The sequence below is a fragment of the Vulpes lagopus genome, chromosome 21, assembly GCF_018345385.1.
Source record: "Vulpes lagopus strain Blue_001 chromosome 21, ASM1834538v1, whole genome shotgun sequence".
Classification (NCBI taxonomy): domain Eukaryota; kingdom Metazoa; phylum Chordata; class Mammalia; order Carnivora; family Canidae; genus Vulpes; species Vulpes lagopus.
In genome coordinates this window covers 1309104-1324704 of record NC_054844.1, presented here as the reverse complement: position 1 = coordinate 1324704, position 15601 = coordinate 1309104, and the positions used below count along the sequence as shown (strand labels likewise).

The 15601-nt window shown below is 49.1% G+C and overlaps 1 protein-coding gene across 50 annotated transcripts in view; it reads left to right on the top strand.

The window, feature by feature from the left end:
* The window catches only part of CACNA1C (calcium voltage-gated channel subunit alpha1 C), a 760002-nt gene that overhangs the window by 676871 nt on the left and 67530 nt on the right, over positions 1-15601 (top strand). For 18 of the 50 annotated variants that reach the window (XM_041735639.1, XM_041735661.1, XM_041735654.1 and 15 more), the window contains one exon: positions 13540-13623. In XM_041735639.1, the coding sequence (XP_041591573.1) occupies positions 13540-13623 (84 nt within the window). Of the gene's footprint in view, positions 1-12845; positions 12930-13539; positions 13624-15601 lie in introns of all 50 variants that reach the window. The other 32 variants (XM_041735659.1, XM_041735652.1, XM_041735650.1 and 29 more) reach the window with 4 other exon arrangements.

Here is a 15601-nt window from a genome sequence, read left to right as displayed (position 1 = left end):
GTATTCTCTAGAAACCTGGTTTGTTTTTGCCAGATAATGACATTGCCGGCTAAAATCTACTTCATCTCCAACTGTACCTTTGGCTCTAACTGCACCACTTGCTAACAAGTTAGGCATACGTTTCTGTGTGATGCAATCATTTTTGCAAGGCTTTCTTTTCTACCAAGCAAATTTTCCTGTCTTTGTTTAATCATCTACTCACCAACAAGAGAAGAAATGCTGGTAGATTGAGAACCAGGAAGCCCAACTCCCATGTCAGTGTCACTGAATAAGTTGGGGGTGGGCCAGTAGGGCTATCCCTCCTAGTGCAATTCTTTCTTTAGCTCCGTTTCTCTGTGAAGTAGGAAGACTAGCTCAGCAGACTATGTGAGATGGAGTAAGGTGATGTCTGTGCTCATTCCTTCGGACTGCTAGAGAAAATGCCGGGGACTGGGCAGCTTATAAACAGCTAAAATGTATTTCTCACAGTCCTGGAGGTTGGAAGTCTAAGATCAAGGTGTCAGCATGGTTACATTCTCTGGTGAGGGGCATCTTCCTGGTTCACAGCTGGCACCTTCTCACTGTGTCCCTACATGATGGAAGGGGTAAGGGAGCTCTGTGGGAACCCTTCTATAAAAGCATGAATCCCATTCTTGTGGGTTTCACCTTCATGATCTCCCCTCCCAAGTACCCCACCTCCTAACACCATGTCTTTGGGCATCAGGATTCTGACATGTGAAATGCAGAGTGTGGGGGTAGGGTGGAAACACAAGCCTGTGGATCATAGCAACATCTAAAAGGTACCTATGGCTTCTGAGGAAGGTGCCATATAGATGGAACATGGCAGGGCTCCTTAGCCTGGGGAGGTTGCACCAGCCCTCTAACTCCCAAAAAAGGAGCCTCCTGCTTTATCATGCCTTTCTTATCCATTACCATTTTAAAATCGACCCGTTAGCAATTCTGGTGCTCTGTCATCTCTTATCCTGAGTGTATCTATTCTATCCCTTCACACAGATTTCTGCCTAACATCATAATATAATTTCAAGGCTGACCCTAATGCATCCTTGAAGTTGGAGAATAAGACACAGCATAAGCCATGCTACAACATCTAAGACTATCACTCACCTTTTCCTGTGACTAAAGTAACCCCATCACAGGGACAAGATTTGAGCTCCATTTCTTGCCATTTCCTCTCTTTCTCTGTCCCTAGGCCTTGTCTTTCTTCACACTCTTTATTTCTGGAACTCTTTGCCTGTATGTTGCCAGGCTAGTGTTTTGCTACAGGCTAAAAGTTCATCAACAGCTCAGCAAATATTATGTTGAGCACCTACATGGCAGGCAGTGTGCTTGACACCAGGGACACAGTGATGACGAGAAGCAGGCTAGTGAGCGCAGCCTTGCTCACTTCACCTTTTTAAGAACAGACCTCCCTAACTGTGGCTCATTCTTGGATCTTAGAGAGTCCCCAGGTTATCATCGCATCCATCCCTGGTAAACATATTCAGGCTGGTATTCCTGTCCCTACTTAAGAAGCAGTGAATAAACACATGAACCCATTTTGAATCAGTTCCAATACCTTAAATAACACTCAGAAACAAGGAGGGAAGGGAGTAATACATATTGTCTAAAGAACCAGACGTTACAACTAGATTATCTCCATTCTTGATCTCTCAATCAGTTTGTGAGACAAGTCCTATGAGATGTAGGAAACTGAAGGTCAGAGAAAATCCAAGGATGTGTCAAGATGGCAGAGCTAGTTTTTAGTTGTTTGGGGGACATTTTAATGCAGTTTTAGGTGATTCAAAAGCAAGCTCTGTCCATACCCATATTTGAAACAACAAATATCATCTCAGCATGCTGAGATGTTGTTGTGCATCTAGTGGGTCCTCAGCAAGTGTTCACATTCTTCCTTAAAAACGGATCAGAGACAAAAGGAAAGCAGGCCAGTCTCAAGAAACAAATCTATGCAAACTGATAGAGTCATTCCATTCCCATGTCCTTCTGCCTCCTCTGAGGCCCCTAACCTCCCTTTCCCCCTCATTCGCCCGTTCTGTCCTTGGCACCTGTGTTTTGCTTGCATTGGTCTGGACCTTCTGGATTTCACCTCCCTAACCTCCCTGGACCTTCTGGATTACCTAAGTGACAGGTACTCTCAAGAGAGGAGATAGTCACCTGAGAGGTGACTACACCAAACAGCCTGCAAGTTAATGTATATACATCCACACATGCCCACATACACGCAGATGCACTTGAAATGGGAAGACTTGCAAGATGTGGAGACAAAACTTAGATTGCCAAATTCCTGGAAGGCAGGAACTGTTTCATATGCATTCCTGTGTCCCATGAGAGACATTCAGTGAAAGTTGAATGCATGCATGCCTGAATGCATGATGAAAATTATGAAACTGGAGAACAAGGAATAGAAAGTCCAAATATTAATGTGAGAAAACATCATTAAGATCATCAATCTTCCATCAATGCAGAAATCTCTAAACCTTCCTCCTTTTTGCCAGGAGAGATTTCTACGGGCAGCTCTGTTGGGAATCCTTCTTTATATTGAACTGAAATGTGCCCCTATGTAATTTCCACTTATTAGTACTGCTTTTTCCATCTTTTTTTTTTTTCTATAAATTGCTATTGAGCACCTGAGTGATGATGCGGAGACATGGTATTATATCACAGGGCTCATGGTGTAGTGCAGAGACCAACAGATTATGAAATAGGGCAAGTGCTATGCTGGGAGAAAGAGGCCACCTTCAGACAAGGTAGTCAGGAAGGTACTGGTTAAACTGAGACCCAGGGATTAAAAAGAAGCCGAAAGGGCATTTCAGGAAGAGGGGAGAGCAAAGGCCCTGAGGCACAGGCAAGCTCAGCTTGTTTTGGGAACTGAGAACAGTGAGCGAGAGGAGGGGTCAGAGGACACAGGTCCTTCGGGATCTGGAAGGGATACGGATTAATGAAGATTGCCCTCAGAATCCACACAGAGCAGGCCTTAGGGGGAGTTCTACCATCAGATTCATGTGTTTGAACCAGCATGCTGACTGCCTAGAGAAGAACATGCACTGGTATGGGCTGAGGGGGGGAAGCAGGTACTGGACATGCCGGTGACAGTCGTGGAGGATGGGGGGAGGTGGGCAGAGTTGCAACATTGTCTGATGATGAAGAGGAGTCAAGGAAGGTCAGGATCCTCTTTTAGCAAGACTACCTCTTACCCACATTTATATCCCTCCAGGTGCTAACACAGTAGCACCTATCAGGCACTCTGGAAATCTCACCAGAGTAAGAGCAAACCAAAACTGGCCTCCACAGACAGCATCCCCTGGGGAAACCTGTTTTCTTCCTCACAAATTATTCCAGCCCCTTGATTCAAGCTCTAACTTGAGTTTCCTATGAGGAAACTCCCCTCAATTCTCACCCTCCTCAGGTCCCCCCCAAGAACTTGCTGGAGAGGGAAGCAGAAATGGAAAGCCAAGGGAGTGGCTACTGATGCCTGGGGAGCAGCCATCTGGAATGGCATTAGGCAGGACCTGACGTGGCCATCTAAACTAGGGAACTCCTGCCTTCAGTGTAATTAGACAAGTTTCTTCCATGCAGGACACAGAGCCTGTCATGCATGTCATGTGCTCCAAGATTTCCCCAGGTTAAAGCCCCAAGTAAAGGCTATGAGATTCCACACTTGCAGCCTTTTTAGAGGACTGGGACCTTGTATTTTGGTCTATTTGTCTTGTTTCATTGTGCCAGTTAGCATCTCCCAGGACTACTGTTTCAAAGAATATAGTTTTGGAATTCTGCAGAGGTATCACACTGATCCAAGGAGGCAAAGCTGGTCCTGAGAGTTGAGTGTTCGGGGCCCAGGATGCGGGCCCATGTCCTGTAGTGCAAGGACAGCACCACCCAAGGAAGACCCAGCCCATGTGTCCTGGGGGAGCATCTGCGGAGTCCTTATCTCAGGGATGCTATGCGTAGAACATGAGGCTCAGTGTCCAGTTCAGTGGCCTGTTAGTGGCCAACGTTCAGCGTAAATTAACCTAGAAATGTGAATGGCCCTTGGATTGAATGACTTTCTATTTCCTCACCAACCTGGGAAAACTCAACTTTAAAAACCCGAAGAGCAAGCAATATTTCCTTTTAAGCGTTCTATAGAAACAGAGACATCCTTTTAGGCTAGTGATTTTTGATCTTTTAGAACCAGGCTCCCTTTTTGTAACAAATACTTTGTAATACCTCCTTGATTTTCTTTAAAGAAGATCGGAGGAAATTTAAATCCTTATATATACAAAATTCTCATCCATACACATATGTCATATTTATATATATAAAGGTTATGCAATATTTATATATTTTACATTATGTATTTATATGTATTTATACATATAAAATGTATACACTTTATATATTTATAAATATCTATTTATTACAAATAGATATAATAAATACAATATAAATAAAATGAATATTATATAAATGTGTTTTATATGTGTGCATACATATATATTATATAATTTATATATATATATATATATATATATATATAAACCCTGAATTTTAACGTAATGGGAAAAGTCTGTATTTAGTAGAAGAATCATTCCATACAAAAAGCAGAGGTTAATGAAAGAGCAGAGATCTGAGACCTTTGACTAAAACATAAGTTATACCTGAGGGGCCTGATTTGCAGGTGGCACCCTACATGTCTCTAGAAGTCCTACCGGACACGCTGCAGCTCACGGGCAGAACTGCCCCATGAGGAGCAGGACATGCAGCGTCCTTGGCCCACCCACCCATTACTAAATGCCAGTTTTGCCCTCCTGAATTTCAGCAGTGCCCCTGCAGGTTCCCAAGCACCCCCTAGAGGGCAGTGCATGCCCCATAGTGAGAACCAGCGCCTCCGGCTGAGGTAGGACTCCATTCAGCCTCTCACTTAATTCTTGAAATATTTGAAACCTGTTTATCCAAATGATTAAGAAACCAGTATCTCCCCCTTGCAGGGGAACCTCATCACATACGTATGAACGTCTCCTTTAGAGGAGCAGAAAGGGAGGACATGTAACAAGACCCCTGTCCGCCCCACCCCTGGCTGCAGCGCAGTCAAGAGGCACACACTGGGTGGGGTGTGGCTCCTACCTGTGTCTTAGCAGCCTGATTGGTGAGGTGGCATTACCCTGATTATTATTTATTTGTGGACTGTCCATGGGGTACCTGATGCCAAACAGGGCCCGAAGACAGGCACAAATGGGCTTTGTCAAGGAGGGGGCTCCCCACTGTGGCTCTTATACCCAGGGATTTGCATATTGTTGCAACATTGTGACAGGTTTCTTTCCTGCCTGGGCTTAAGAGCTTGAAAGTCACTATGAATGATAAAAAATAATTATATGACTTGCATAAAGCCTTTGTGTGGGAAGGGTGGTATTAGCTATTACACTAAATTATTTAATGTGGAAAATTATTCACACTGTGTAAAGAAGCCCAGTGGAAAGTACACTGTGGTTCCCTTCTCCATCCCTGCCGCTGAGAAACCAGAACACACCAAGTCCCGGAGGGGCAGAGGGATCCCCAGACCTGCAGGGCTCGGGGTCACGGCCGCCCCAGCAGCCCTGAGGCCTGGCCAGCTCCCAGACACTGCCGCAGGGGAGGGGGCGGCGCAGGACAGCCACCAGACAGGCCAGGAGAGGCGGCATCCTTGGGAGGGAGGGCAGCAACACGGCGACCAGCAGGTACTGGACACGTCCTGTGGAACTCAGGTTGTCCTCCCAAAGCCTGCGGGCGCTGCACAGTGATTGTTGCTGTTTGACAGGGAAGGAAGCCCAGGCTGTGGGAACTTGCCTGCTCCACTCAAAGCACATCTCTGGAAATGAGCGCAAGTAGCTCATTGCATTCACGTTTCATTCACTAGGGCAGGTGCAGGTGCGGCCTCTCACAATTGCACCTGGGCCACACCTGCCCCTTCACTAAGAAGGGCTCAGGTCAGGGAGGGCATGGAGGGGACCTGTCGGATGTGGGTTTGGAGCGCTTTGCCAGCTGGATTGGAGGAGAGAGCATTCACGGCAGGCAAACACCTAGGGCTGTCACAGGCCCAGGTCCCAGTCAGCCCCGGAGCCGAGCCAGAGCCGAGGGGTCGAACGGCTTCTCCTCATTATCTGCTCCCAGTGCTGCCCGTCTTCTCCCTTCCCTTCTCCTTCAAAAAGTGTCCGTGGTGTTTATTTGAACCGCGGTTTGCCTGCATATGCTGCACCGTGTCTGCCCACCCTTGCCCCACCATGGGGACACATCCATTCAGCACCCTGGTCCTGGAGGGGACCTTGGCAGCAGGAAGCTCGGAAGCAGCAGGAGGCAGCTGCTGGGACCCTGCCACCTACGCAGGTGCACCCTGAGGCACAGAAGGAACCTGCTGAGGTCCCCAAAAGGAGCTGAGCCGATAACCACCAGTTTTCATCTGCTCGCAGAGAAGGTGCAAATGTCAGACCTACTCAATTGTGTGTAGTCCTAGGCACCTAGTCAGTGCTCATTATGTGCTGGTGAGAGAAATCAGTGAAAGAGGGCCTTTAAAATGTTCCTGGGCAGGAAAACACTTAATTAAAAAAAAAAAATCTGGAGCAGAAGGTGTCCAGGTCAAAGTGCACATTCCTCCACCAATTTCAGGAGCAGCCATGTCCCCACCAACCACTGGGGCAAGGACCCAGTCCCTAACACTAGCCCGCAGTCTGCTCCTGCCCCCTGCCCCCTTGTGTCCGCTGCACCCCCCCCCCCCGAGTCTGGGGGGTCTGTGCAGCCCGAGCCTCCAGGAGCTTCCGAATAAGCACATCGCAGGGTAGCAGCTGCCAGAGGAGGGCAGGATCCTCACTGCCTCCCCAGGCTGCCGGGGGCCTGGAGCAGCTGCATGCTCTGGTTATAACTTCTCCATTAGACGCCACTAATCTCCATGATTACTGTTATGTCTAAATGACATCCTAACATAATACAATTCCTATTATCTCTGCTTGGTGTCAGTTACCATTGTGTTCCACGAGATTCCATGAGACTGACTCTTCCCACTGCCGCTGTGCTGCCAGCTGCATCCAGCACCTCTCCCTGACTCATTTGCTGTCCCCCACGTCTCAGTCCCACCACCTGGAAGCAAGAGAGATCAGTGCTCCCAAGGCACTGGACACAGCCTCCCCCGGCCACACCACCCGCCTCTGCGCAGCTCCCTGCCTCCTGTACCTCCTTTCGAATGCCTGCTCACTCAAGCAGGGGCTCTTGTTCTCTTTCAGGGACCCCCTGCCCTGGGGTGAGGATGAGCCATCTTTGGCCCCTGCCTCCAGTGGGTGGCCTGACCCCTCCCCCAGCTTTGTGTAGACTCCCTGCTTTCCCCGGAGAAGCAGAGCCACCAGAGACCCTAGGCCTGCCTCGGGGGACCATGTGTCCCGCCTGCCTCTGCTCATGCTCCCTTCCACTCCCTCCTCTTATTCCTTTCTCCTTCTCCCCACTTCCCACCAACTGTGTAGCTTTTCCTCTCTAACTCCTCCTTCCCTGCTTCCCTCTGCTTCTGCCATCTACCTTTTATGAATTTCCCCATCTGTGCCCTTCTCACCTTTTGCTTCTCAAGTGATTCTTCAGTCCCTTTGCTTCTTTGGCATCAGTACCTCCTGCCAGTTGGCTTCTCCCTCCCTCTTGACACTCCTCCTTCCCTGGCCTTTCTCTGTCTCAATTCCAGCACCTCCACTTCTAATCTTGGCTCAGATCTCTCACGTCAACACTGTGCCTAGCAATATTCTCTGGAGCTCCAGGTCCCTGGAAGTAAATCCCCCAGACAGACTTAAAGTCCAGGTTGGCTTTCCGAACATCAGGCCAGGAAAGTTTCCTCATCACCCCCTCTGGGTTCCTTTGTTTTACCATTGGAGGTAGATTCTGCATTGGGCAGGCAGGAACAGAGAAGAGGAAAAAAATGAGTGATGGCAGCAAAAGAATTCTTACCTCAAAATCCCTAATAAGAATGCACAGCATACTCCCAGGTGTGCAGATTTTCTTGTGATACATTCTCCCCACCAATCTGTTTTAAAGCTTTTATTGTCTCTGAGATCACGGAGGAGGCCTCTGCCCTGGGCAGGGAAGTTGCTGAGAATCCAGCATTCAAGGGCAAAGGCACGTACCTACAACCTTTCAGCCCTGCTCCCCAGGATCAAAGGTGAGAAACAGGCCCACCTGGCAGTCCATTCCTATCCTCTTAGCCCTCCAGGCAGAAGAAAAGGGTCCTCGGTCTCCCCCAATGGAATAGTGGTTTCTAAGGACCTGGCAGTTAACTGTCCACACTACCCTACGTCTAATAAAATTTAGCCATGACAACTTGCAAACTGTCATCGATCTCAAAACATTACCAGCCAGATTTCATGCAAGAGTCTCCAGACAGTCACACTACTCACTAGAGACTCAAGATGGGCAGGAAAGGTCCTAGATGCAGATGAAAGGCAAGCTCAGGATTCCAGGACCTTTGACCCCTCCCTCCTTCTTCTACACACCTGGGCTTTGCCTGCCCTTCTACTCAGTCCCACCCCCAAAATGAAACTTGTGAATCCCCTTCAACTAGGAGAGAAGTAGATCAACTTGAGTTAACCCTGACAGTCATCCAGACTTATCTAGAGCTTACTTCAGGCCAGGCACAGGTCCAAGTGTTTTACGTGTATTGTCTCATGTAATCCGCACTGTAGACCTATAGCTTTCCCATTTTACAGGTAGAGAAACTGAGGCACAAAAAGGTGAAGTTATTTGCTCGAGTACACAGTTTATGAGTGCCAGAAGTAGAATTTGAACTGACACCCTACCTGCCAAGACCATACTCTTAATACTGCCTCTTTTAATTTGAAATAGCTTCAATAAAAATAAAAAGAAATAAAAAGAAATAGTTTCAATGATGGAGGTGAATCAGGGCACAGAGAACCCAAGAGAGGAAAATCCACAATTCTTGTGCATTCAAAATGCATAACATGGTGTTCCTTTCTAATAATGATTTGCTAAAGCTAATATCAGTTTTGCCTACATGTTCTCAACCCACCTCAGCCACTGAGCAGCTCTCAGGAGACTGGATCATACTGAGGGTCTAAGCAACTGCAGATCATAGGGGTGGCCACTCCTCGGCCTCAGTGGATACACACAAGAGCATCCCCTGGAAGGCTAGAGGAGAGGCCCATCTTCTGAACTCACCCACGGAGGTTGGGAATTTGAAAGCAGAAAACCCACTGACTCTGCAGGATTTAAGGACATCAAGGGAAAGCCATCTAGTCCCCAAACACCATACCTTCTGGATGATCAGCCCTGCTTGATTCTGGGGAGTTGGACATTAAGAGGTTTGGTTCACCATTTCAGGGAGAGCAAGGGAAACCCTTTCCCTAACCTTGACTTCTACCCTACCATTTGGGACCTCATCACCAGGGAAAGAAGGAGTGACAGGTTTAACCTGGCTCTAGGTCAACCTGATTTCATAAGAGAAAAAGCTTATGATTTTTTCCCACCCTCCTTCTTCCATTACACCCCCAATATCTGTATTACCTGTGGTTTCCAGCAAATGAGGAGGTAGGCAAAACAGGGTTTTGTTTTGTTTGTTTTGGGTTTTATGTGTGTGTGTGTGTGAGAGAGAGAGAGAGAGAGAGAGAGAGAGAGAGAGAGGGAGAGAACACTAAGCTCTCACACTCCAGAGTGTGCAGTGGGAAAAAAATATCCCTCCAGGGCCTGCCCACTTAGAGATTTGGCCAGGTGTCTAAATGGAGATCACCTTGTTTCTGGGGATGGGTGTGGATTGGTTGAGAGTGAGAAGAGGAGGTGGATGAAAGAAACAGACCTGAAAGCTGGATCCAAAATCATTTTCATGGTCCAGTTTGAAGAACTGATGGGCTTGTGGGACAAAGGCGTGGGGAAGGTGGGTGGATGGGTGGGGGTGAAAAGCTGCCTCTTAAAGGGATCCTGTCACCTACCCTCCTAGGCAGGCTCCCTCACCCCTGCATTCTAGCTATGTGTAAGTCTCCTGGAGCAGAGTCTAATAAGGCAACTGGTTGGTCTCCGCAGCCTGTGGAGGCCCTGGCACTGGGCCTACCAAGTGGCTCACGCCGGGACGGAGGAGTGGATCAAAAGCCCCAGCAGCACAGTCTCGTGAGGGCAAGGGCAAGGCATGAGGCATTCATCTTGAGACAGCCCCACCTGTGGAAGCCTGTCATGGAAGATTGGGGGGGGGGGGGGGGCACAGTCAAGAAGGAGTGGACTGGCCTGTGTTTTCCATCCATCTGCACGTACACAAATGAGTTTCAGGGAAAGGGTGATGAGCAATGCCCAACCGGGAGGTTGGCAGGGTCCCTTTAAGTGTCAGCCTTCGCTGGGTGCTCGGCAGCTGACTAACCTGTGTATTTATCCTGGCCTTTGCCCTACTCTCTGCCTTCCTTCCCTTTTCTCCTCTCCCAGAGGCGTTGCAGACCAGGCCGGCTTATTATCGTTTTGTTGCAGGTCTCCGGTGAATGAGAAGACCAACTCAACTTCCTGTCCTGAGCGCTGAGCCTTCCCCCTCCCTATCTCTCCTCTTGCCCCCACACCCAAATAATGTTTTCTTATGGCATTTTCTAGGCTAGATGCTGAACATTCCTGGACTCTGGTCTGGCTCCTGTTTCTCTCCTTTCTCTTCCTTGATCCTGTCTCCCCTTCCCTTCTGAAATAGCTCTCCCCACAAAGATGGTATTTCCATCGAGAGAAACTCCCCCAGTGTTTTCCAAACTCTAATTTTAAGACACATGCATATTTATAGTTCATTTGGGGTCTTCACTCTTTACCTCCCCTCCTTAAAAATCAGTCTACTCCAGTTGCCCTGTGAATAATATCTAAGAACTGGGGAGGGAATTGGTTATTTCCTGCTTATAACACGTGACTTAAATGGGAAAGAACAGCCTCTCTCTGCCTCAAAGGCTCTAGTATATTCAGAAATGATTCTGGGAAGCCAACAAGAAAGCCATGATTTCCAGCTGACCTTCACCTGACCCACGCCCTGGCCAACCTCTGTTTCCCCAGTCTGGCTGTCCAAAGTCTCCGCCATGGCGTTTCTGTTTTCTTTTGGCAGAAATGCCTGGGAACCAAGAGGCCCCTTTCCCTGTGACCTGACCTCCCACTCTAAGAATAACAGCCCTAGGACAGCATGTCTTGTGATCCCTTTGGAAAGAGGGCATGGCTGGGAAGTGGGGAAGTTCAGGGAGCTGGATAGAGCCAGGAGGAAATGGAAGAACACAGACTCTTGGCTCTTGTGAGTAAAAAATTAAAAGGGAGAGTTTGCAGCCCTCAAGAGAACTGGGGAAAGAGGTCTGGGAAACTCTCTAAGGACCCTGAATGCTTTCATACCCACTCCCCAACTTCTAGAATCCCATCTCCTGGAAGCCCCAACTGTGGCCCAGAGAACAGGAAAATGCTGATCTTGCCAAACAAATGTGGTCCAACCCTGTCTTGTCTCCTTTGCTGAACACTCCCTGGAAAAGTGAAGATGCAAATGTCCTTTTAAAAAGAAGACAAGTATCTTTAGCACTAGGTCCTTTCCTTTCCACTCCTGGGGAGTATGACCATCCAGTCCCTGGAGTTGCCTGAACTGTGAGCCTCTACCCCATGTGGCCACAGAGTAGAGGCTCTAGATTCCCACCTCTCAGAGAGACAAGAGACCTGTCCACTCTGTGAAGAGTCCACCCTCCCAGGACTCCTGGAAACCTCTAGCCTATGCCTTGGTTGACTAGTTGTCCAAGACCTCAAAAAAGTCTTTCAATAACATCTCTTCCCTTCTCCAAATACAGTGGAACACAAATGAAATCCAGGTGTACAGGGTAGAGCAGTGAAATTGGGACACTGCCTTACCACTTGGGGCCATAATCTCTCTTTATGGCACGACTGCCTTCACTCCCTTCCTGCAAAGTCTTTGTCCACATACCCTCTACCCAGACTCCTCCTATCAATCTAGTTCTCAGGCTTTGATAATTTCCTTCACTTTGGTTGGCATTTGCATTTCAATGGGACTCTGCCTCAAACTAATGATGTTAGGAAAGGAACCTAGGGGAGGTGCTTAGGAGACACCCCCACCCCCAAAGCACTAGCTAGGGCCATATCTGACACTACCAAACTATAAGACAGACGTGGACTCTGTCTCCTTTCAGTTAGTACAACTTTTGCCAGGCCAGAGCTGTCCCTGGAAACACCAGGGCGTGTTCAGTTCTGGAGCAGGGGTGATCCTGATTCTAACTGCAGAGCGTCCCGCTTATTGCAGGTATTGTTTTAATGATGCAGTCCTCTTGTTATTGGCAAGCTTTACGTCAGTCACCGCTGAGCCCAGATGACCCAGCCACCCTACTGAACCACGCTGCTGTGGTTTTCAGGGACTTTGGAACTCCCAGATCATTCATAGGACCATGGCCCACTCACCTCGAGGGAGTCACACACCTGTGTCCCTCCCTGCCTCCAGGCAGAGGGCCCCTCTGATGCAGGAGAACCGGGGGCACAGGAGATGCTGAGCGAGGACTGAGAAGGGAGTCCAGCCATGTCCCTGCACTACTGCAACTCGCACTGCCTACTCCCATGCCCACCCCTGCCCCCAGAGGGAAGCAGAAAGAGCCTTTGTGCAGGAGGGTGGTGAGGTGGGATGGATCTGGAGGAAGGGGGCTGTGTGACCATGGAGGGTGGGGCAGGAGGGTTGGACCAGCCGCCTCCCAGCACCCCCCCGCCCCCCGCTTCCCTCCTGGGCTCCTGGCCGCAGTAAGGGTGCTCACAACTCCAGCAGCAACACTGAGGTGCCCGGACGGTGATTCTGATGGTGATGTTGCTCTGTTCTTGTCTGTCTAATATTCCTTTTTAATCCCCATCCTGCCTGCCCCTCCCTTATGTAGGGTTACTTTAGTGATCCCTGGAATGTTTTTGACTTCCTCATCGTAATTGGCAGCATAATTGACGTCATTCTCAGTGAAACTAATGTGAGTATGACTCTGCCCTCCCCAGGAAGCCTCCTCCTTCCTCCTCTGCCTCCTCTCTTTCCCCTCACTCTCACTCTCGCGCTCTCTCTCTCTCTCTCTACCTCCTTTTGTTTGGTTGGTTTTTTAATTTCCTGTTTTTACCCCCCTCCAGTCATGCTTTTTATTGAACCTGCCGTCGTCTGTGGGGGAAAAAAAGTGGGAGCTCCTCCTCCTTTTTTTCTGCATGGCCGGCTCTGCCCTGCCGCGCTGGGCCCAGGGGCCCAGACCTGAGCGGAGGGGCGGCCGCGTGGGGCTGCCCGGCCCCCTCCCCGGCAGCCGGCCCAGCGGAACCTCGGTACTAACCCAGCTTTTGTCAGGCCTTTCCGCCCCTGAGAACCAGGTTGCCCAGGTTTGAGCTGCCAGAACTGTAGAGTGGTAAGAGAGTATTTAATATGCCCACGTAACCTCTTTCTTTTCTCATTTTTTCTCTTCTCTCCTTTCTTTCATGCTTTTTTTTTTTTTCATTTTTCCTCTTCCTTTTTGTTTTGTTTTTCTCCTTTGTTCTTGGTTGTTTTTTTTTTTTCTTTCTCTTCTCTCTCTCTCTCTTCCTCGGCTTCTCTGCCCCATGCAGCACTATTTCTGTGATGCATGGAATACATTTGACGCCTTGATTGTTGTGGGTAGCATTGTTGATATAGCAATCACCGAGGTAAACGTAAGTACATGGCGTCTGTCCCTAACTGTCCGTGCCTGCTCTAACACTCATTTGTCTTTGCCCCGGTTCATTTTTTTTTTCTTCATTTTATTTTCTCCTCCCCGTCTCCTTATTTTCATTTCATTTGTTCTATTTGTTTAAATTGGTTTAAAGGACTTTTTTTCTTGTTGCTTTATTTTGAACTTTTCTGTTCTTTTTTTTTTTTCTTTTTAACTTTTGGAACGAGTTAGGCCTCCCCTTTCCTTTTACGTCCTGATTGCTGCATCTTCTCTCTCTCCCATTCCAATGAGCCTGGCATGACTCACACTGTATAGGAGGACGCAGCTATGGGAGCCAGAGAGTGCCAGAATGAGGGGATGTTTACAACTTCTGGGCCACAACTGGGGCAGGGACCCAAGCCTCTCCTCACCCCCCATGTCCCCTCCACACTGCTGCGTTTCCCTGTCTCCCCTGCACCTCCATGGCACCTTGGAAAGGAGCTCTCTCAAGGTGGACCACCAAAGTTAAGGTTTGGACTCTGCCTGCCTTGTGAGCCCCCCTGGGGTTAATGTAGCTAGTGTTATGTTGACACTAAAACATCAGCAGCCAGTGCAGGCAGCCCAGCCCCTCAAGCTCTTTGGGGATCTGGGCCATGTCAGGACTCCTGTTGGGTCCCACTTCCCTGGAGCAGCCAAAGAGCCAGATGGCGTGGTCCATCAGGAGCTCTTTCCGAGGGCGGGGACCTTGCCTCCCGCTTGCTGTGGAAGCAGACTCGGGATAAGCACCTCACTCCCACATGATGCAGCCCAGAGAACTGACTCTCACACCTGCCTGCTTCTCCCCCACCCCTCAATCCCCCCACAACCCTGTCCCTGGCTCCCTGGCCTCAGACAGAACCCTGGCCCCTGGCCCCTGCCCCCGCCCAGGGCCTCCTGCCATCATCTCCCGAGCTGTCTCCTCCTATACAGCTCCCTCCAGTTCCTGCACATGTCTTTTTGTTACCTGGCATGTTGAAACCTTCCTTCTTTATCTATAGGCAAGCCCACTTGAGGTTAGTCTTTAACACATGTTGTTTAATTTTATTTGTTGTTATTATTTTTCCTTAATTAAGAGACTTGCACAAACCTTTGATGCACTGAACCATTGAATAACAGCACGGAGCAGATGCTATAGAGTTTTGTTCTAAGATGTTTGAACCTATCCTACCAACTGCCACCATCTCCCTACTGCGTCCTTACCCTCCCCCTCCACTCCATATTTTGCTCCCAAGCGGTTGAACTGACATGTTATCTTATCTGCCTGACTCCCCTGACTAGAAGTCTGTCCACTCCCCTTCCAGCAGATGGACGTTGGCAGGAGCCTGTTGCACTTTCCCTACATCCCCCTCTTACACCCTCCCTGCCCACCCTTTAGCTATAGATTTGATGGCCCCTCTGTCTCCAAAATCCCCCCTGGGCTATCTTTGTCTCATGGTGTGTGTGTGTGTGTGTGTGTGTGTGTGTGTGTGTGTGTGTGTGTTTACACACTGCTCTTTAACTTCTCCCAGGAAACCATCAGATTATTTTTAAAAGTCCACCTTTCAACTCATGCTCTGTACCTTCCTGCCCCTCACAGCCACCCTCATCTCACCACTCTGAGCACACTCTGGGCTTTTCTGGCCAGAGGAGCCCTACATTGTATGTCAGGTGCATTTCAGGGCCAGGAGTTACCGCCGAATTTCTAAAAGCCTGTGCCTTTGTGCCTGTAGCTGGTGCTGGGCAGTGCTCTCAAAGGAGGGAGTGTGTGAGGAGAGAGATGGGGAAGAGACAGCAGCTCTGCCTTCAGAGAGTCATGTTTTGCAGACAGCAGTGCAGGTCCATACGAATCTGTGCCCAGGGACCGGAAGCCTGGCAGGAAAACGCAGGAAGGTGACAGCAAGCTGCTCCCCTGGATGCAGGGAGGGCCCACTGAAGTCCCAGGTGGTGAAGGGGTACCCTGTTGGTCCTCACTGTCGATAAGA